Source organism: Eriocheir sinensis, chromosome 53, assembly GCF_024679095.1.
Source record: "Eriocheir sinensis breed Jianghai 21 chromosome 53, ASM2467909v1, whole genome shotgun sequence".
NCBI lineage: Eukaryota > Metazoa > Arthropoda > Malacostraca > Decapoda > Varunidae > Eriocheir > Eriocheir sinensis.
The window spans coordinates 1,652,309-1,677,308 of record NC_066561.1 but is presented as its reverse complement, the minus strand read 5'-3'; the positions used below and the strand labels follow the sequence as shown (position 1 = coordinate 1,677,308).

General features: G+C 37.3%; 1 protein-coding gene across 1 annotated transcript in view; it reads right to left on the bottom strand.

Annotated features, from left to right (window-relative positions):
* Positions 1–25,000, bottom strand: part of LOC126983155 (ankyrin repeat, PH and SEC7 domain containing protein secG-like) — a 73,267-nt gene that overhangs the window by 3,198 nt on the left and 45,069 nt on the right. Inside the window, exon 3 of the mRNA XM_050835651.1 lies at positions 5,248–5,721. Coding sequence (XP_050691608.1) covers positions 5,248–5,721 — 474 coding nt within the window. The remainder of the gene's footprint in view (positions 1–5,247; positions 5,722–25,000) is intronic.

Below are 25,000 nucleotides of genomic sequence, written 5' to 3'. Positions count from 1 at the left end.
CACAGCATAAAAGTGCTTCGCAGCCGTTGCAGGAGGTGTATTGAAGCCAGATTTCGCCTTGTAAGGGTAAGTAATGCTTTTTTTCGTCGTTCCAAATTTACATGCCACGTCTGCCACTGTGGTCCTAAATGGAGGGTTTTAGAGGGATATGAAATGTATCAGCAGTCTGAGAGAGGCATTGTTTTACATGGACGTGTGGCATAAGTGGTAGTGTGGAGTGTAACAATGTATTAGAGCGGATTATTAAAGTGGGAAATGAAGGTGTGCACGTTAATGTGTTCACTTGAGTCATACTGTAGGCGGCCTTACTGCGGGTCTTCTGGAATAAATTCGAGGACCTCTCGTGACATCCGATGACATCATATTACCAAATATGTTGATCTTACTTGGCAATAAGAAGTTGTTTCTTGATCAAAGAGATTTTCAAACGCCTTTCCGGCACTATAAAGACATATTGAGTTCCCTGGCCCTGAAATATATATATATATATATATATATATATATATATATATATATATATATATATATATATATATATATATATATATATATATATATATATATATATATATATATATATATATATATATATATATATATTACAGGGAAGGTATGAAATCAGTCATTTCATGAAATCCCTACCTAGTGAATTTGTGAAATGGATTTTTCGTTTTGCTGTGTTATAGAACCTAACCTAGCCTAACATACCCTAACCTAACATTAACTAACCTATCATTACTTAAGCTTCCCTAACATTACCTAACCTAACTTAACCTACCCTACCTTAACCTAACCTTACTTATCCATAACCTAATTAGTATTATTTCAGACATAGACTACTATACGTATAGTAGTCTGTGTTTCAGACATAGACTACTATACGTATAGTAGTCTATGTTTCAGACATAGACTACTATATAGTAGTCTATGTTTCAGACAAAGATTACTTATACGTATAGTAGTCTGTGTTTCAGACATAGACTACTATACGTATAGTAGTCTGTGTTTCAGACATAGACTACTATACGTATAGTAGTCTGTGTTTCAGACATAGACTACTATACGTATAGTAGTCTGTGTTTCATACATAGACTACTATACGTATAGTAGTCTATGTTTCAGACATAGACTACTATACGTATAGTAGTCTGTGTTTCAGACATAGACTACTATACGTATAGTAGTCTGTGTTTCAGATTAAACCCCTACTCGCTGCGGCACTTTTAACACTTTTCATCGGCTAGAAATTAGTAATAAGCTCCCTAACAATAATAAAATGACGTTCATATAAGCACGTTAAAGAACTGCGACCCCTTGGTAATAAATAATCAGCTGCCTTATAATGAAAATAAAGTTTATGTAAGCACGTCAGTGAATTGTAGTCCCGTAGGAAAGACGCAGATAGGGAGGTAACAGCTGTTTCTGAATCCGTGGCTCGGTGCACGTGTGAGTGACGCTGTGCAGGGAATTTAGCCTTCCAGCGATGTCACGTGGCCTGTCCCTCTACTTCCAAGGTAATGTGGGCTTCTTCAAAATGTCAAGATGTTTATAGCAATGCGAGACAACGCTTGGGTGTCGAATGACGTAATGGCGAAGGTTTTTAGTTACGGGACTCGCGAACACAAACTCCTTGGCGCCACAACCCACCGATGTTACAAGGCTTTTGTTCTGGTGTCCATTGGCCCCATGGACGAAGCATTCCCGCATTAATGAGCTCTCTTGAGTAACCCTCCTTTTCTTGTTCAACCTGTGACTTTGTTTCCCTTTCTATTTTAACTTTCCTGGCGGTATACATTACCTTGGTAGTTGTATTGCACTCTTCCTTTTCCCTTCAAACCAACAAACTAACTCATAGTGGACTAGTAATGGTGTTACACAAAAAAGGGTGTAGTAAATATCCACGTTATTGTAGCTATAATAAAGTTACTAGATGTTTAAGTTTACTTCCCTAATGACTTTAAATTACTGGTATGTTGCAAATATCCATCCAATGATAAAATGACTCAAGAGTATTAATATAGATAATAACACCTTGCTCTGGTGAAAGTTTGAGCCTTCAGTTTTAACTGGGAGCAAAGTTATTCAAACATAGATGGGAGAAGATCGTAGGGCCCTTAGCGCACAGGGCCCGAATCGAGTGATGAGTCAAGGTACGGATAGTCGTCTATGGCTTGACATATCGAAAGCTTTCGATAGAGTCTGGAACAATCCTTGCTTTCTGAAGTGCCCTCATACTGATTCTATCCCTCTCTCTGTTCCTTTATCTCCAGTTTCTTAACTGAACAAAGCAATGGAACATGTGCTATAGAAAGGAAGAAAAGAATATCGTACAGGCCAGATGGAATGTAGGGAGAATGGTGACACGATCATCCGATATTTCTGCTCCAGGACAAAGCCCTGGGGCTGTCCTGTGGTGACTGTGTCCATTTATAGCATCAAAGAGCAGTCAAGTTACAGACATCATAAAAGACCTTTTGCTGTAAGAAAATCTTTATTTGGTAATAAATTTACCTGTTTTTTCAACATGGAAAAATAAATTATTAGACTGTGTAATCTTTATTTCATCACACGTACCGAGGCTAAATAAAACTATATTATCAATAAAATATTAATATGAAATAATGATAAATTCTTTACCCAATGCTAAATTAATAAAGGTAAAGTTGGGGGCATATGCTTTAGCTGCATTGCTCATCTCCATCTTATTGGCCCTAGAGCTGGTTGTTGGTAAGAACTATTTATCCTGGGACATGGCTAGTGTGACAGAAGAGTTATCAGTTTACTTTCTCCAGGTTACCCCGAATATCCATTTCTTTGTGTGAAGAAATAATTCCTCCTGCTTTATTTCTTAGTATTTTTAGATTAATAATACTCAAAACCATTATAATTTGAACAAATATACAAATAATTAATTCAATAGAAGTAATAAAGAAAACTAACTAATCTAAGCAAACCTAACAAAACCGTACCAGCACTGTCAGTGCACTGGACAGTCGGGGCGGTGGCTGCAGTGGTTAGGTTTGGTTAGGTTACGTCTGTTTGTTCGAGGTTGGACTACACCTAGGATCAGCCTGTTCATTCTCAGTAGTGATGTACAGGCTGACGAATGAGGTCAGGCAGCAGTCTCCGTGGACCATGATATTTGTGGATGACATTGTGATGTGTACCCCAAGCTAAATAAATAAAGGTAGAGTTGGGGGCATATGCTATGCTATAGCTGCATGTGGCCTCATTGCTCATCTCCATCTTACCGGCCCTAGAACTGGTTATTGGTAAGAACTAATTATCCTGGGACATGGATAGTGTGACTGGAGAGTTATCAGTTTACTTTCCCCAGGTTTTCCCAAATATCCATTTCTTTGAGTGAAGAAACAATTTCCCCTATTTTTTTTCTTACTCTTTTCAGATTAATAATACTCAAAACCATTATAATTTTAAGAAAATAAACAAACAAGTAGTTCAATAGCAGTACTAAAGAGGACTAACTAATCTAAGGAAACCTAACATAACCCTGCCAGCACTGTCAGTGCACTGGTTAGGTGGTGCTACTTTGGCTCGTTATCTACAAGAAAAAAAATATCTACACCATACTTTGGCTTGTTATCTACAAGGAAAAGTATCTACACCGTAGAAATTTTATTTTGTAATGATATCTACATGGTAAAACATAATTAAAACACTTTTGGTTTTGGTTTGGTTATGTTACGTCTGCTTAAGTTAGTTACTTATAATGTACACTTTCATATTATGGTTAAAGAACATTTATTTTTGCCCTTTGCCCACAGTTTGGAAGAGTACATGATATTTTGAGGTGGCAAAGCTAAACTATTTACCAAAGACTTTGTAAATATTCGTCCTTGGGTGTTTTATCCTCTACTCCCCCTTTTTTATCACTCTGAAAAGGAGAGTGAACAGCTGGGAGGGCCGCACGTCAAAAATGCCCAGGAGAAGATTAAAGAAACACTCGTGCATCGGTTAGCAGGTTCAGCAGCAAATCCGTGTGTCCGTGTATGAATCTCAGCTTGATCAATCGACACGCAGCTCACCCAGCTGTTAATGCACCCTTTTGGGCTGAATATCCAATGGGTATCTAGGAAAACTTTGGGAAGATAAACTGCGGGTAGCAGAAATGTCACAATGGCACTGTCATTATTATTCTTACCCACCACAGACTCAAAGACAAGTAAGGCGGACAAACACAGAGGCCGCACGCAGCTTTGAGGCATGCCCACAACTCTACCTGGAGACGAGGTAATCCTGAAAACATGATTTATCTCGAGAAAAACGACAGTGGTCGCTGCACAGTTCATGGCACGCGCCGATAAATCACGTGACTTTGTTTACGTTTTCACGCTCACGCTCGCCAACCTCGCCCGACCAGTTATACCAACACTGCCGACGATTTAGGTTCGGTGCGGGTCTCGTTGGGGAGCGTAAATCTTTGAGTGTAAGACGGGCGCCTGGCTCTCGTACGCCAGCCAACGAACCTGTGGCTAGTACAGAGGATAAAATGGCTGCATTAGATATCAGTGAACGAAATAGAGAAGAAATATATAAATAATCATTAAAGGATATGCAAATAAAAATATAATATTATTAATGATAATAATAATAATAGTAATAATAATAATAATAATAATAATAATAATAATAATAACACTACTACTACTACTACTACTACTACTACTACTACCAATAATAATATAATGTAAAAAAAAAAATAATAATAATAATAATAATAATAATAATAATAATAATAATAATAATAATAATCATAATTATTATTATTATTATTATTATTATTATTATTATTATTATTATTATTATTGATACTACTACTACTACTTATAATAATAATAATAATAATAATAATAATAATAATAATAATAATAATAATAATTTAATAATAATAATAATAATAATAATAATAATAATAATAATAATAATAATTTAATAATAATAATAATAATAATAATAATAATAATAATAATAATAATAATAATAATAATAATAATAATAATAATAATAATAATAATAATAATAATAATAATAATAATAATAATAATAATTTTAATAAAACCAATAATAATAATAGTAATAATAGTAATGAAAGTAATAGTAAAAGAAAAAAAGAGAAAAAAAATACAACAACAGCCACAACAACAACATCAACAACACTAACACCACCACCACCACCACCACCAACAACAACAACAACAGCGCCGCCACCCTCCCGCCAGTACTCACCATGAGGTGCAGGCAGCGGGCGGCGTCCAGGTGCACCGCGCCGCTCCTCTTCCCCAGCCATTCCTCCACCTCAGTGTTGCCGCTCATCGTGGCCACGTCCAGAGGGGTTCTTCCTTCCTCGTCCCTGATGGTGAGGGCCGTCACGTCCTTCTCCGTCAGCCGCTGGATCACCTTCAGATGCCCTTCCTCCGCAGCCAAGTGGAGGGGTGTGCGGCCATTCTCATCCTGGGCATTAAAGTCACTGAAGGCTTTGAGGGCAGACACACACTCAGCACTGCCCCGCATAGCAGCCAAATGGAGGGGTGTGCGGCCATCCTCGTCCTTGGCGTTAAGGTCACTGGAGGGTATGAGGGCAGACACACACTCAGCACTGCCCCGCATTGCAGCCAAATGGAGGGGTGTGCGGCCATCCTCGTCCTTGGCGTTAAGGTCACTGGAGGGTATGAGGGCAGACACACACTCAGCACTGCCCCGCTCAGCAGCCAAGAGGAGGGGTGTGCGGTCGTACCTGTCCTTGGCGTTAAGGTCACTGGAGGGTGTGAGGGCAGACACACACTCAGCACTGCCCCGCTCAGCAGCCAAGAGGAGGGGTGTGCGGCCATCCTTGTCCTTGGCGTTAAGGTTACTGGAGGGTATGAGGGCAGACAGACACTCACCACTGCCCCGCTCAGCAGCCAAGTGGAGGGGTGTGCGGCCATCCTTGTCCTTGGCGTTAAGGTCACTGGAGGGTATGAGGGCAGACACACACTCAGCATTGCCCCGCTCAGCAGCCAAGTGGAGGGGTGTGCGGCCATCCTTGTCCTTGGCATTAAGGTCACTGGAGGGTATGAGGGCAGACACACACTCAGCATTGCTCCGCTCAGCAGCTAAGTGGAGGGGTGTGCGGCCATGCTTGTCCTTGGCGTTAAGGTCACTGGAGGGTATGAGGACAGACACACACTCAGCACTGCCCCCCATAGCAGCCAAGTGGAGGGGTGTGCGGCCATCCTCGTCCTTGGCGTTAAGGTCACTGGAGGGTATGAGGGCAGACACACACTCAGCACTGCCCCGCTCAGCAGCCAAGTGGAGGGGTGTGCGGCCATCCTCGTCCTTGGCGTTAAGGTCACTGGAGGGTATGAGGGCAGACACACACTCAGCACTGCCCCGCTCAGCAGCCAAGAGGAGGGCCGTCATTCCTAAGTGGGGGAGGGGAAGAGACACACACTCTTCAGGGTCTAGTAATAACCATACGTTATCAAAGTGTCCTACTGACCACCGACCGCACACTGCACCACTACTAGAGTCCGTTTCATTCCGTCTGTCCACCAACAAAGCGGGAATTTTGATGGATGTGGCAACTGCGCATTTCTAGTTCGTGAATACGTGAAAATCAACTGTTGTGATAGACATTCAAGCTTATTTTTCAATAATATATTTGAATATTTATGTGAACAAAAAACAACTGTCACTTGCATCGATAACTAACATGCAAGCACACGAAAAGACTAACTTGTATCAAGTAACATAGTCACATGATGCTCGAACGAGCTATTTTTTTCAGATTCATTGACTGATAGCTCATTTGAAAGACATCTGTCTCTGCAAGTGCATGTAAAGGTTATCTTAATAATTTACTGCATGTAAATAATATATATATATATATATATATATATATATATATATATATATATATATATATATATATATATATATATATATATATATATATATATTATTTTTATTCGAAATAACATGAAATAGTATATAGTAACTGTTGAATGCGATGCTAGGCTATTTATAACATTAGGCTACTCGTGCTGTTTACATGCAACACATCAAAATTCCTTATGTAAAGACACTTGCAGAGACGGATGTCACTTTATGTACCTGAATGAGATGAAATATGGGTATCTGAAAGGTTATGAATCGTTCGAGTATATTCAGACTATAATATTTGATTTACAAATTGTTCTTTCGTGTGCTTATGTGGTAGATTATCGATGCAAATCGGCACGTTTGTGGTTCATATTAAACAACTTAAGGGTTTTTTGTATACAAATATATCACTGAAAATATTCAGTTGATCTTCACGCAATCACGAACTAAAACCGGTAACTCACGGGAACGATTTTGCTCGGGACCCAGACCTTCGGGCGGTGACTTTCGCTGAGCTGCTGTGGGAACATGACATGCACCAATCACACGAGGACGCTACGTTTGGTGGGCATTGGGCAATCTTGGTCTTGATCTTGACTTTCAGGGACCGTATACCTACTTTCAATTAGAAATAGATGTTGAATAATTTATGTCAGTCATGTTATGTATTAATATAATTATTCTTACACCGAAAACAGAAATGCATTTATATTAAATTCACACCTCACCTTTCCTTCCTCCCTTCCTCACCTCACCTAGATGAATGAGATTAATAATAATAATAATAATAATAATAATAATAATAATAATAATAATAATAATAATAATAATAATAATAATAATAATAATAATAATAATAATAATAATAATAATAATAATAATAATATTATTATTAATAATAATAATAATAATAATAATAATAATAATAATAATAGGTACTATTATTATTATTATTATTATTATTATTATTATTATTATTATTATTATTATGTGTGTGTGTGTGTGTGTGTGTGTGTGTGTGTGTGTGTGTTATTACACTGCCCAACAAATTTTTGGGGGGCATATAAGGTGAGACCATTTTGGGGGAATATTGGGTTCGCTGAATTCGAAAATTACATTAGTTTTGTCCAGTTGGCTCTAGTTTTTGAGATATTGCTGAAATGCGTTTTTCGTATCTGCGAATCCGTACACAATGATACTAATTGGATTACCGTTTTACTGGTACATGAATATTTCAACAAAACCACATTTATTATGATATTTAGGCTATTAATTGATAATCAAACTGTCGAATAAATGTATCACTTTCATTTAAGTTTTCCGATTATATATGAATACTTAAAATGTGGTATTTACTTACAGTATGCTACTATTTGAACACTGAACGAAGAAGAGCCACAACATTTTCCAGTAGTATCCTCATTTAATACAAGAGATTAATGAAACATTATAAAATTAAAATATGATTTCCAATGAAATTTCACACCCAAAGTAAACAAGGAAAATATATCATTTAAGCTAGTCAACATACTGTCTCGCAAGATCAATCTCGCAAGCTGTCCAGGTCACTGTACTTTGCTTCATCTGAAGGAAGCTTCTCTTACATGACTTCCTTTTTTGAGTTTCCCAAGTACAATGACGCATAAGGCTCCAGCAGTAATCGGACATCATGTGGGCGTTCCATCGGCCTTGGTACCGCTTCTCCATAGTCTTGATGTCTTGGTGGAAACGTTCTCCCTGTTCTTCGCTTACATCACCAAGGTTTTCAGGGAATCTGTCTAAATGGCTAAACAGATAGTGGATTTTGATACTCATTCTTGTTCCCAGAGCTTGGAAGTGTTTTAGCATCACTTCGACTAGTTCCTGGTAGCTACTTGATTTCTTTTTGCCCAAGAAGCTTTTCACAACTGCGACAAAAGAAGACCACGCGGCAGCCTCAGGCTCAGTCAAGTGGGAGACAAAATTTTCATCCTTGATCAGCTTTCTAATTTGTGGCCCATCAAAAATTCCTGCCTTCAGTTTCTCATTACTCAGACCAGGAAATTCTGAGCAGATGTAACTGAAGCATGGACCATCTTGATCTAATGCTTTCACAAATTGTTTCATTAGGCCCAACTTGGTATGTAGTGGAGGCAGGATGATTCGATCACGGTTAACCAGCGGTTCATTTATGAAATTTTTCTCCCCCACAACAAGCTCCTCACGAATGGGCAAATCTTTCTTTTCCCAGTGCTGATTGTTGGCTCTGCTGTCCCATAGACAAATTGAACATGGGTACTTGGTATAACCACTTTGCTGTCCTAACAAAAAAATAACCATTTTTAATTCACGCATATGATCCATTTATGTTCATCATACCACAGTTTTTGTAAAACCATTTTTACACTCGTGTAGTGCTCTTTCGATATTACTGAATGGCCAATTGGGACACAACACTTGCCACCATTGTGCAACAATACACACTTCAGACTTCGTTTAGAGCAGTCAATGAATAAACGGCACTCATCTGGATTGTACTTGGGCAGTCCCATTGCTGAAAGAAGGTCTTGGATGTTGTTGCAAAATACAAAGTCGTCTTCTTCACTGAAATAACGAATAAGTTCCTCGTCTCTGTTACAGTAAATGTTATCTTAGCGTCAGAGTCAAGAACACGGTGCTCACTGAGACGGGAGGCCAAAATCTCAGCTGCCTCTTTTGACAAAGCTAGATCTCTAACCATGTCATTCAGCTGTCCTTGTGTGTAAAGCTTCACTTTTGCAGTCTGAAAATCTCCCAAATACATGAATACAACTACTTAAATTTTTTGATGTCCAATATCTTTAAAAGTAGAGCCAATTCAACAAAAGTAAATGCATTTTCGGATTCAGCGACCCTGATTTACCCTAAAAACGTTCTAACATCCCGTGCCTTTTGAATTTTTTTGTTGTTGGCCAGTGTTATTATTATTATTATTATTATTATTATTATTATTATTATTATTATTATTATTATTATTATAATTATTATTATCATTATTATTATAATTATATCTATAATCAAACTATATTGATCTTGGCTACATTGGAGAGAGAGAGAGAGAGAGAGAGAGAGAGAGAGAGAGAGAGAGAGAGAGATAATGATAAAATAGAGAAGTTACAATGAAGTTAAAAACAGATATAGTGTGTACTATGGTCTATGTTATGCATCAAAGAAAAATTTGTACGGGACATGAGACTGAGCGGCGATCATGTTACTGCTAATTGCTTGTACTGTTATACATGGCCATGTACAGTCATCGTCAGAGGCAGTCATGGCGCGCCGCCTTGGGTTGACTGACGAACCGATTTGTTCTGAGTTATTGATTTAGTATTTAATTTTGAACAATAACTGAAGTCAGAATGATTGAATCACTGATTCTGATGACTGATACCGATTGACTGATTGAGTCTGATTCACTGTAAAAAAAGACATCTGTGAGCATGTCGTGCTGCAAATGTCTTCGATGGTTTTCTAAGTAACGCAAAAGATGCCGCAGGATTTTTTAGTGCGGTCCGCGGTAGTGCGGTATTTTCAGAAAGTGTGCGGTAGTGCGGTAGTCGCCACCCGCCAGTCCATCTTCAGTTGGTCTGCCCGTGTGTTTCACGATATTTATAATTGACACAACACTACTACTACTACTACTACAACTACTACTACTACTACGACTACTACTACTACTACTACTGCTACTGCTACTACTACTACTAGTACTACTACTAGTACTACTACTACTACCACTGCTGCTACTACTACTACAGAAACTACTACTAATACAACTACTATTACCATTCATTACGTACTGAACGCGATTGTTATTGTTTCCGATGTGCAACACTTTACATTTGTTAACGTTAAATTTCATTTGTCATTGACTGGCCCAACGTGCAAGTCGATCTAGATCCGATTGTAATGCTTCTTCGTAGAGTATCGTAACTACCTAACTAGCGATTTTTGTGTCATCACCAAATTTTGATATTTTACAAGTGAGCCCATCATCGATATCATTAGCATAAATTAAGAGGAGCATGGGACCAAGCACTGACCTTGAGGTACGCCGCTTCTGACATCGAGCCAGTTATAAGGCTACGTCCGCACTAGGCAGCGGAACGCTGCTTCTGTTTTTCGCTGCCGCTGCCTGAGTGTTGGTCATACATGTAATCCCATGGAGCTGTACGCACTAGCCGCTGCTTCATACAAGCAGCGAAACGCTGCCTCGACACGAGCAGCGTTCCTACAGAAACAGAAGCAGCGTTGCGCTGCTTCTGTTTAGGTGGTATATGCATTTCTATGGAGCTGTCTGCACTACCTAGAGACCGCTGCGGCAGCGCTCAGTCAGTTTCAAGCAGTGATGGAGGAAGGTGCTGCGAGTTGTTCTATCGTAAGTGAAATATCCCTGTACGCCATGAAATATTAACTGAATATTTTTTTTTTTTTATGTTAATCTATATATAAATTTTCGTACTGTCTGTCTGTGTGTGTGTGTGTGTGTGTGTGTGTGTGTGTCTGTCTGTCTGTCTGTGCCCTATCTCCTCCGCCCCAAGACAACCCACCTGGACATATGAGGTATCGATGGAAAGGTCATGACCCAAGGAATGTTATAGTGATAATTTTGGTGACCTTTGACCAATCAGAAGGTCAAAAAAGGTCAAATAAGGTCAATTTTTAGTATTTCTCCTATCGGCTTCAAACTCGAGGAACATATATTTCTTGAAGAGGCCTACATTTCTCACTATGCAGGATTTTTTTACCAAAGATCAAATTAAAGTTCAAATAAGGTCATTGTAGGTCATTTCGCTGATAAACTTGAAACTCGGGAAACCTACACTTCGTGAAGAAGCCTGCATTTTTCACTTACAAGTTTGGAGTGGTAGAAGGATCATCCTGAAACAAGCCACCAATATCTTCCTTTGCTGTAAGATAGCCTCAGCTAGGACACCATGCAATAGAGGAAGTACTCTAAACAAAAAGTATGCAGCCATTTGGCTGCAAAGGGGCTGCTTGTGATTAAAATACGGCTGTTTGTGGTTAATAACTTTTTAAGTGATTATCAAACCTATTCTGATAATTCAATAAAGTTTGCATTTGTTTTTTAAAATAACATGTTAGCTTCACAATCTATGGAGATACACCTATATTAATTTTCTTGTGGAAATAACAGATTTTAAAAGTTTTGTTTATCTTTTCAGATAATGTCGTGTGGAGTGGAAGTAAATATAGAACGGCTTATTGAATTAGTTCAAGCAAGAAATTGCATCTGGGATATTTCTTCAGAGAATTATAAAGATAAAAATCTCAAGAAGGAAGCCTGGAGAGAAATATGCGAAGAACTAATTATTGGCTTCAATGATTTGGACAACAAGGAAATGATAGCAAAATGTAAGTAACATAGATTTATTTCACAATGGTTAGGTATTTCAATACATTAATGAAAACATGGCTACATAGGTAAATAAAGTTTCATCTGTTGCTACAAACAAAGTACCTAAGGACATACCTAGGTATATAAAGTTTGAAATGTAACTACAAATAATAAAGCTACTAAGGACATAACTACGTAAATAAAATTTGAATTATAACTACAAACAATGTACTATACCTTGGTAAATAATTTAATCTATAGCTCCAATCAATGTACAGGTAATGGAAAACCAATATATATATATATATATATATATATATATATATATATATATATATATATATATATATATATATATATATATATATATATATATATTCATTCAACCATTCATCATTATCATGAGTGCGATGTATCGCAGTTTCAAAATTATATCATATCATTCTGCCAGGAAACAGAACCCTGATAGCTAGTGAAATAGTCTGCAAAGTTATCTCTTATGTTGTTGGCAGCTCTCCCTCCACGGGCTGCGCCGCATGGTGGCACAGGAGCAATACCTTGAACGTTTCCCCTGATAGCGGTATCCTCACGATTGAATCCATCACGTCTTCGTACAAAATTATGTAACACGCAGCAAGCCTTTGTTATGTCAATTGCAGCATTGAGGCCAACATTCATCGGCGTATGAAATATCCTCCATTTATTTGAAAGAATGCCAAAGGTACATTCAACGTACCTTCTCGCTCTGGACAGGCGATAATTGAATATTCTTTTTTTAGGTTGTAGGTAATTTCCTGCATAAGGTCTCAAAACAGAGGAAGAAAGACCAAAAGCCTCATCTCCAACAAACATATGCGGAAGGGCTTCATTTTGTCCAGGCGGAGTGTTCAGAGTGTTATTTTGAATAGATTTGTAAAATGTAGATTGCTTGAAGATATTCGAGTCACATTCTTTTCCGTATGACCCTATATCTACGTATGTAAATAAATAATCGCTGTCACAAACAGCTAACAAAACAATGGAAAAGTAGTGCTTGTAATTATGGTATAGTGATCCGCTGTGTTTGGGCTTAATAACTCTGATATGTTTTCCGTCGATTGCGCCGAGGCAATTCGGGAAGTTAGCATTTTCATTAAATTTTCAACAATTTTGTTCCACCCTACCTCGCTAGGCGTTGGAATTTCTTCATTATGTAGTATTGTCCAGATAGCCCAACACACGTCTCTTATGCAATCACTAATTGTTTGTTTCCCAACTCGGAAAACTGTACTGCAGATCTGTCGTTGAGGATCCAGTCGCCAGATATCTGAAAAAAATGTATTGCTTATTAGCAAGTGGCACACGAAAATTAATCTACAAAAAAATCCATGATTCGTAGAGAAGGGCTTCCGTATTTAAACTTATTAGAAAATTATGATATATGCTATACATAACTATGAAAAACACTACTTATTTATGCTATTTTTTCCGCAGGTAAATCCCTTCAAATGAAATGGAAGAACGTCAGAGAGAAATATTTGAAACAAATAAGAATTGAAAAAAATGCTGCTTCTGGTTCAGGGTACAGTAGTAAAAAACCCTATGCTTATTCCCAACATCTGGAATTTTTGAAAGCAATTGGAGAAACAGTCCAGACAACATCATCAATGGAAAATGATGAAGACCGTCAGGGAGAATCACCAACAGACATGTCATCAATAAGCTCACTACATGAAAAGAAACCTTCAGCCCAGAGAAATAAACGTAGCAAAATTTCCACATTTGAACATGAACTTCTTCAGAAATTGGACACGCATGAGGAGCAAAGCACGCATATGGCTTTTATGAAGGGTATTGAACCCTCACTTCAAACTTTAACTGCAGATGAAGTACTGGAATGGCAACATAGTGCTATTGAGGCCCTGCTCTCAATCAAGAGAAGGAAAGGGCATCAGAATCCTGTCTACTTCTCAGGTCAACAGGCTTCGAGCAGCTTCACCAATCAAAGTTTCACCTTGCAGCCTCCTACGCAAAATGTCATACCTGATTCTATGAGCAGTGCGCTACCTATGCATCGCAGCGCTTATCAAACATGTCCCCAGACAACACTTCAGCCTGTTCCTTCACCTGTTGACTCGATTTATTCAGATACATCAAGCCTTGTTGAATTATAAATTATGACAATTTTTCCCACTGCATTATGTAAATGCAGAAGGTACATGATTTTCCTCTTTCACAATAGGAATATTATGATTTTGTATATTGTTTTCTGAATACAATATAATATACTAGCAGAATTAACAATTGCTTTTTTTATTTAAAGAATGGATATATATAGTTTCCTATTATTTTCTGAATATATTTCATACCTTTGTATTGAATTTTAATTCCCCCGTGTTTTGGTTGCTGTAGTGCTATTGTTTTGTGTGAGTATATTAACCGTTAAATCAACTCTACTATACGAAATATTTAATTACAAATATAAATATAAATATATATCTTAAAATAAATAATGTGACATCATTAAAAACTTACAAAAATAAAATTTGAGCTCAATTCTGAAAATATAACAAAATTCATTAATATAAACATATAACTTACCTGATTGCTATGGTCAGTTGCTCATCTGGCGTCAAGGCATTTCTGAACTTTGTGTCTTGTCGTTGAAGTGCTGGACCTAAACGATGTAAAAGTTCATTATATGATGCCTTAGACATTCTATAATAATTAAAATATTTTGCATCGTCATCCTTTAGTTCTTTAATTAAATTATAAAATGCTCCTTTTCTTGTTTTGTTTTGGAAAAGAGGATGAACCCAATATTTTTTTTCTTTTTTTCTTGTTGTTTCTTACGCAACAAGTACGCAATTGCCACTTTTTTCGTCAAAGTTTTCATATTTAATAGCACTGCAACACAACCGCATTCGACCGTAGTCAGGAGCACTCTGAAACCAAAAGGCAGCGGCAGCGAAACACTGCGAGCAGCGAAAAATAGCTGCAGATAGCACAGGCAGCGGCAGCGAAAAACAGCCTAATGCAGATAGCACAGGCAGCGGCAGCGAAAAACAGAAGCAGCGTTCCGCTGCCTAGTGCGGACGTAGCCTAAGATGAAACACCGTTTTGAACTACTCTCTGTTTCCGCTCAGAGAGCCAGTCCACAAGCCAATTGTGAACGATACCTGAGATACCGTGCGCCAATAGTTTGCTGAGCAATCGTTTGTGGGGGACCTTATCAAATGCCTTTTGAAAATCCAGATATATAATATCTACTGATCTGCTTTCACCTCAAAAAATATAATGAAAAATATAAAGTAAGTTAGTTAAACACGAAGGTTTGCTACGGACACCATGTCGCGAATAATTTATCATATTATTTTCTTCGAAGAACTTCACCATATTGCCTCGAATGATAGTCTCCATTAACTTACAAACAATCGATGTCAGGCTAGAGGAAGGAAGATAAGAAAAGGGGGACGGAGAGAAAAGATGGAGTGAAAGTAAGTAAAAAACGGGAAGATGGAGGGAAGGGAGAGGCAAGAGTAGAAGGAGGGAGAACGGATGGATTTGGTGGGATGAAGGAGGAAGGGAGGGAAATAAAGGAGGGGAAGGAGAAGGAGGCGAGTGAGGGACAGAATTCAACCACAATGTTATACCCACCACCAGCAATATCACAACCAACATAAATACCGTTGCCACGGCCACCAGCAGCAGCAACACTATAACCATTACCCCCTCAACACCATCCCCACCATCCCCACCACCATCCACACAACAACCACCACCAATATCACTATCAACATAAATACCATTAGCACAATCCACAACAGCACCACCACAACCACTACCACCAGCACAACCCATACCACAACCGCACCACACCTCACCTGCTTTATCTGCAGCCAGCGGGTCTGCGCCAAGGGTCAGCAGGTCCTGCACCGTTCTCGTGTGGCCCTGCCAGGCAGCCAGCATCAGTGGTGTTCGGTCGTCGCTGCCGCGGCCCTCCACGCTGAGCCCCGCCCTCAGCAGGCAGGGCAGGAGGTGGCCGCGGCCCCACAAGGCAGCCAGGGCCACCAGGCACCACGACCCACGTCTGTTAGAGGGGACGGTCACCTTGGGGTCTCCTCCCCTGGCGAGGAGCACCGTGGCCCTGCCCTCGTCTCCTTCCATTACGCTGCGTATGAGCTCCGGCAACAGTGTCTGTGTGTGTGTGTGTGTGTGTGTTGGGGAGAAAAACACGCACAACTTAATATTCACAGTCACAAAACCATCAAATGAGTTAGTAATTACTGGCAATAACACGACAACTCACCTGAGGTGAAAGTTTATAAAGGATATAATTATAGTAATATAAATAGAAATTACAATAATGATAATAGTAACAATACAAGTAATAATAATAATAATAATAATAATAATAATAATAATAATAATAATAATAAGATTAATTATTTTTAACATTATCATTATCATTATTATTTTCATAATGCGATAATAATTATATGTCCTGGTTCTAGGGGTGATTTGTGTACATCTCTCTTTTAGAGAAACACTATCCATTTCTTTTGAATATGTGTCAAAACACTCCAAAAAGGCGTGGGTACAACTTTCAAAGCTGGTAAGTTATGTAACTACTGGATGTGAAAGAATATTTTTGCTCATGAGAAATTTTTGATAGTGCGTTCCCGTTTTTCATCCATATTTCATCAGATTTTATATTAAAAGACTTTAATGTCACATTGTCTAATAGCAATGATGTAGAAGAACAGAAAACAATGCCATTTGTTACGGTTTTACGGTCAGTGTGGGAATCTGACACCAAATTTGTTGGAAGTCTGTGGAATTTTATGACAACACTTGGAATGAGTGTCCCTTTGTCAAATATGCATCCAAATCAATGAAACTTGGATCAAAACTTCACATGTTCCCTTTTGAATAAGAAATATTAACATAATAACTACTGTAAGTTAAATATTTATTCAATTATTTTTCTGAAAAAAAAATCACACGTCTGGCATCCTAGAATATTCCCACGTGTGTAAACATAATCCCCTGCAGTGCAAAAACTGCAAGCAGTTTGCACTTGCTTTTTTGTACTTTTTTGTTTTACATCTCCGCCAGTAGCGCCGGTAGGCTTTCTTCAGGGGCCAGGTGGTCGGCCCAAGCCCGTCAAGGCGCAGGCAATTTTTTTTATAGTGGCGCCAGTTATGCTTGGCTCATGCTGCCCCCCGGAACTCATTCTTGATTCACTGGACGGTTTCTTCGTAAGTCTGGGTTGACGGGTGGTCTTCTGGACAGCACGTGGGTAGTCTTAGGCCACTCGGCGGTGACTGAAAAATCCCAGGTGGTAGCGTAGGGATTCAAAACGTCGTTGTCCATGGCGTGGTGAATGCACTGCCCACACGCTAACCACTCAGCCACCGCCTCCCTTGTGCGTTTGATATGTAACAAAATTATATAGAAATCACAAGTAAAGTGGGTTTTCCTTGGGCGTAAGGGTTGGGACAGGTTATATTAAGCTGCCTTACATTTGATGCGTATTTACATAATGTGTGCAATGCCATATACACTTATCACGCAATAATTATTAAAGGTGATTTTGGTTTTCACTACAGACATGCACAGAATATATTCTTTTAGGTGCTTAGTGATGTCCCGATGAACATTCAAGTAGAATAAAGTAAAGCAGCAATATACCATCAAGATGAAGCATGTTGAATTGACGCCTTACCTGGCTGAATAAACTATGTTGACAAAGACTTATGCATAATGTGTCAGGGAAATTAAACGGAAAAAATATTTAGAATTGAAAATGGCCGAAAAAGAATTCTTGACCGAAGTAACATTCGAGGTGATATGGTGAAAAAAAACTGACTTCTGAACTCGTGACAGTTTTGTATAACATCTCAATAATAATTGAAACAAAATGTACACAATGGACAGACAGGATACATACAAAAAAAAAGTGCTTAAAAACATTGGATTCAAGTGGCTCAGAATATCTTGGTCATACGTCGTCTCGTATTTAAACACTTAGAAGTCCTCCCAGCAAATATTTATTCAAGACAGATCGGTACTATAATATACCTGGCATTATCTGTGACAGCAGCGTCCACAGGAGACCGTATGGGAAGTACAGAATCAGTGAATCAGATTGAGCAGCTAAGTTCCTCTAAGCAACAAACTCTTTTATCATAATGCAGTTTTTACTAGAACCCGCGATCTTAAAAAAAAATAAAAAATACTGTATTTGGTGCTGACATTTATTACCACAATGAGTGCATGGTTAAGCACATATACAAGTAGTCATAGTCTATGGGCCCACAATGCCTCCTTAACAACATGTATGGAAAAGGACTGTACCTGAATGAGGTATATTCCAAAGTGCCAGCCAGTGGGTTTTGGGTCACAGGGCCCACGAAGCTTGAGCTATTCTTTCAATTATCGTAATTTACTTGTGTTTCTCTGGACCTTGCAACAATTACACTTCAATATAATAACTGACACTATTGTTAATAATTATGTAGCCGATCATTCTTTTTTTTCTGGTAAACGAGAGAAAATATAAATGCTGTCCGGCAGCCTCTCCTCATCCAAAATCGTTATTGCATGAAAGATCTGCGAAATCAAGCAGGAATGGGCTCTTTAGAGTTATTCTATTTACATTACAATATTTACTGAGTACCTGCCGTTGGTGTATCAGTGTCGCCTTTGGCGAAATGTATCAAAAACATTAGGGCGTCAGCCATCTGGACAACCTTCTCCTTCACAACAATAGAAAGGCTTTCGCTCCCGGCTTATTATACCCCGCCCTCAAGTGACTGCTGGTTGTTGTTTGAGATGAACCAAGACCTTGGGTGGACGTCTGCCACTACCAGGAGCGTGGGAAGGTCAAAGGTGGTGGCGTTTAAGTCTGGGAGTTGTTGGTGAAGGGAAACATTATTGACGGAAGCCAATGTCGCACACGGACAAAAAACAAAGGAGGTCGCTTTCTGCCGAGATGCCTGGCGCCCACATATTTTTGATAAATTCCGCCGAAGGCGACACTGATGCATCCAAAGCAGATACTCAGCATATAAAGTATATATATATATATATATATATATATATATATATATATATATATATATATATATATATATATATATATATATATATATATGTATATATATATTTAAAAAGCTTATTTCTGCTTCATTTCACAAGTCTTTCACTCAAGAACGATTGTGGATGAGGAGAGGCTCAGGACATCATTTATACTTTCTCGTTTACAAAATAGATAAAACAACGATAATGATGAGCTACATTTTATTAACAATAGAGTCACTTATTATATTGAAGTGTAATTGTTGCAAAGTCCCAGAGAAACGCAGATAATTTACGATAATTGAAAGAATAGTTCCAGATTCGTGGACTCTATGGCTCTAGCGGTGGTGATACCTGCTAAGGATGAATGTACCCCTTTAGAACGAGGGCTGATGGATGGAACATGTTATGAACTTAATGGAATCAGAGACCATCTCAATAGTGTAGATAATACTAGTCTTATAATTCTCGCAATAGAGATGCTACGATTGTCCCTGTGAATCAGTTCAGAAATGGTACCGACTTAACCTATCCACAAGACAAAGCTAAATCAGTTATGGTTTATCATACATATATCTGTACATCACATGCTCTATGAGATTCAATAAACTCCTCAGACCCCATAAATGTAGGTGCTAGCATCATCAGAAAACCTTTTGATGATTATGATCTTGGACTCGGTCAGATTTTGTGATGCCCAAGACTTTTAACTTGCATGCAGTGATAGGCGTATCCCTGGTCCCATTCTAAAGTTCTTTGGTAGTCTGAATGCTTCCAAAATTATGAAACGGTCCACCATAACCATCATGCATGAAGCAGAGAATTGTGTACAGCATGTAGTTTGAGGCATCTCGTTCTTTTGCTAAAAGCTCAGTTTATCTTAAATAAAAAATGTCGAGAAACCCGGTCGCTTTATAAGCAATGATTTACATACACCATCATGGACGAAAACGAACACCCATACATGTCATGAATGCAGAGTCTGTCGGACCATGGATACACATATTACTGCACGCATGATGAAGGTCTTCGGCATCACAAAGTCTGTCTTCGAGACCAAGATCATAACCATCAGGAGGTTTTCTGATGATGTTAGCACTTGCATTTATGGGGTCTGTGGAGTTTATTGCATCTCCTTGAATATTGTGATGTACAGATATGTGTATGATTAACAGGGACAATAGTAGCATCCCAAAGGCGAGAATTATAAGTATTATCTATATACTATTGAGATGACTCCGATTTCACTCAGTTCATAACATATCCAGTCATTAACTCTCGTTTTAATTCAGGTGCAATCCTATTCTATGCTTGTTGTTTAGGAGACATTGTGGGCCTTTGGACTGTGACCCATACATGTACATATATTTGCTTAACCATGCACTCATTGTGGTAATAAATGTCAACACCAAATACAGTGCTGGGTTTTTGAAGATCGCAGGCTCTAGTAGAAACTGCATTATGAAAAAAATGGGTTGTTGCTGAGAGGAACTTAGCTGCTCGATCTGATTTACTGATTCTGCATTTCCCATACACTCTTGTGGACGTTGCTGTCACATACTGCCAGATTTATTATTACCGATCTGTCTTGAATAAATATGTGCTGGGAGGACTTCTAGTCCAGCATCAGACACAACCAAAATTTAGATTCGTTCAACATACCCTATAGAAAAGGTTTGACTATACAAAGTGGTAGAATAGGCCCTTCAGAACACCCCAGGTAGTTAGTGGATTCAGATTGTGGTATCATTTAAAAACTGTATACCATTTTATCTCCAGACGAAAAAAAATAATACCGCATAGTCATTTCACAGTTTTTACAATACAGCAGTTATTTTCAACAAAACAAGAATGTTTTACATATCATAATGTCCGTAATGAGATGTTTTTTAAGTACATATGTATAGAATTAGTGTAATACTTCACAAGTAATTAGGATATTACATTAAATGTAAGCACATAAGCAAAAAAAATTTTTTTTTCTTGTTATTAGGATTTTATGATAGTATATCTTTCTTTCTATAATAATGAATGCCTGTATTTCAATGCTCTAAAAGCTTTCTCAACTATCCTACTATACACTGTGAAACATTAAGCTTGATACATACATTATTATTACCACAGGAGGGAAATGAGTATAAAGTTCCCATGGTCACACCGCACCGAGCAGTTCGGGGGCTGCTCTGGCGCGAGTCTGAGTACTTGCTTAATAGCATTGGTATCCATTGAATACTGATAGCGAAATGAATGTAAACATGAGTGTTGTGTTGTTTACCGTATTTTACGATTAAAGTCTAAATAAAAATTAGTGCAGTAAGCTTTCAGATAGATAGTTACCCATTTGTAAAATGTCTCCATACATGTTACTGATCATATAGCGACGTTTGTATATGAATCCTGTCCATTAATGTTTTGTTCTTGTTTTGTTGTTAAATCTATGATTGCCTCTTCTATGAGTAATCTATATTTTTGTATTTCAGATTGTGAGAAAACAATGGCTAGCGAGGAAAATCAGGAACGGTTGGACCTTTTGCCTGCTAAAAAGCGAAGACGTCATACAGATTTCAATAAGTGCCTTATTTGTCAATTGGATTCCAGGGAAAATCTTAGAAGACCCACAGTATCATCTATTCAGAAACTTGTTGAAACACTTGAACGTAAACAGGATGATGTTTATAAACGTTTGAAGGGAGATCTTGGCACACTTTCCACTGCTGACATTCAGTTGTACTCAAAATGCTATGCAATATCTACTAGCAAAGAAAACCTCAGACATGTGCACAAAAAGGAAAATAAATTCGTGGAAAAGTTTATCAAAAGCAGTCAGTTTGATGATAAAAAAATCAGTGGCATCCACTTCTGTTTTATCACGATCCCAGTCATCACCCACTGACTGGTCTGTATGTCTTTTTTGCAAAAAGAAAACACACAAGAAGGTTCTACATATAAAAAAAATGCTACTTCCCTCAATATCTTCAAAAGAAAACTAAAAGAAAACATTCTGGATACTTACTGAACATAGCTAAAATTATGATTTTCAATTTCAACTAGTAGAATATGAATCTTGTCTCTAATATACCTATGTATCTGTCTGATTCCAGAACTCATTGAAACTGATACTTCTATAAAGGTTCTTCTACCTGTATGTTCATTCGAGTTTGAATCTGAAAGTTCACTTAAAACCTACCCATAAGCTTGTATTGTGCAAGGGATGTACTGTACTGTCCTATTCTACATATTGTTTTATTATCTGTCTACATCTTTTGTATTTGTTTATATGTATCTTACACTATTTTGTATTGTACACTGTTTTGTATATTGCTTTGGTATTTTGTATTTTATACTAACTTGTATATTACTTTGGTATTTTGTATCTTACACTGATTTGTATATTACTTTGGTATTTTGTATTTTACACTAATTTGTATATTACTTTGGAATTTTGTATCTTACACTGATTTGTATATTACTTTGGTATTTTGTACTTTACTTTTGAATTTTGTATTTTACACTATGTGATATATTACTTTGGTGTTTTGTATTTTACACTAATTTGTATATTACTTTGGTATTTTGTATTTTACACTAATATGTATATTACTTTGGTATTTTGTATTTTACACTAATTTGTATATTACTTTGGTATTTTGTATTTTACACTAATTTGTATATTACTTTGGTATTTTGTATTTTACATTAATTTGTATAGTACTTTGGTATTTTGTATTTTACACTGTTTTGTATATTACTTTGGAATTTTGTATTTTACACTGTTTTGTATATTACTTTGGTATTTTGTATTTTACACTGTTTTGTATATTACTTTGGTATTTTGTATTTTACACTAATTTGTATATTACTTTGGAATTTTGTATCTTACACTGATTTGTATATTACTTTGGTATTTTGTATTTTACACTATTTGATATATTACTTTGGTATTTTGTACTTTACTTTGGTATTTTGTATTTTACACTATTTGATATATTACTTTGGCATTTGGTATTTTACTTTGGTATTTTGTATTTTACTTTGGTATTTTGTATTTTACACTATTTGATATATTACTTTGGTATTTTGTATTTTACTCTATTTGTATTTTACTTTGGTATTTTGTATTTTACTTTGGTATTTTGTATATTACTTTGGTATTTTGTATTTTACACTATTTGATATATTTCTTTGGTATTTTGTATTTTACACTATTTAATATATTACTTTGGTATTTTGTATTTTACACTATTTGATATATTACTTTGGTATTTTGTATTTTACACTATTTGATATATTACTTTGGTATTTTGTATTTTACACTATTTAATATATTACTTTGGTATTTTGTATTTTACACTATTTAATATATTACTTTGGTATTTTGTATTTTACACTATTTGATATATTACTTTGGTATTTTGTATTTTACACTATTTAATATATTACTTTGGTGTTTTGTATTTTACTCTATTTGTATTTTAATTTGGTATTTTGTATTTTCAATTATTGTTTATTGTTTCTATATAATACTCCTTTCCAATATTATGTTTTTTTCTTCTTATGATTTGTTCATTATGCTTTTTATTAACACTCTGCCTGAAAAGCTTTGCTTGGTATAAGGGCAGGCCTCTATATGGGTAGGCGGAGGCTGAGTGGGTTCTGGACGACGCGGGTTTGAATCCGCACGCTACCACCTGGGATTTTTCAGTCAACGTCGAGTGACCTAAGACTACTCACATGCTGTCCTGAAGACCACCCATCAACCCGGACTCTAAAAGAAACCGTCCAAGTGAATCAAGAATGAGTTCCGGGGGTCAGCATGAGCCAAGAATAAATGGCGCCACTATAAAAATTGCCTGCACCATGACGGGCTTGGGCCGACCACCAGGCCCCTGAAGAAAGCCTACCGGCGCTATAGGCGAACACACACACAAAAAAAAAACATGTAAGCTAATTACCATGCACTGAATTTCTTCGGCCATTAATAGATGGTTCTAATGTTTCAAAATTAATGTTATATTCTAGTTTTATTTTGTCATGAAGCTTGTGAATAAGCATCAATATAACAGTTAGGTTATATTTCAAGATACAATGCATTGTGACATCAGTAGCACCCTTGTTTAAAATCTTCTCGATTTTATTCTCAACTCTATAGATCGAGAGTAAGAATTCATTCCTGTTTAACCGCGTCTCAATCATCTTATCTGCGGTCTCCTCGTTATGCACGTTAGAAATCATGATCTTTGGCCTTAATTTTCCCACACTTTTTGTGCAAAGTTACTCTACATTTTCTAATTTCTGAGCTGCTTCATTGCTTTTACTCTCATCATCAAAGTTCATAACAATGTTACCAGCATTAGTGATTCTTGAATGAGATATCTGACTGCCGTGTGGTGCCTGGGAAACTTATTTTTTCATCTCAGTTGCCTCTTTTTCTTGATCAGATGTTGATCAGATGACGACAAGGAGATTCTTCTTTACTCTCCTCCTCCGTTTTGCAACATCAGCCCAACTCCCCCCCCCCCCCCCTCTCTTCAGACTCACTGAGGAGCACATCCGCGACCTCGCTCAACCTCCGGTTTTCAACAACTAACATTCCTCTTTATAATTCTTGCTTAATTTCATAATTTTTGTCCACAATGTTCTTAGCCAGAGATGCCGTGTGAAGTGATGTTATATAAATCA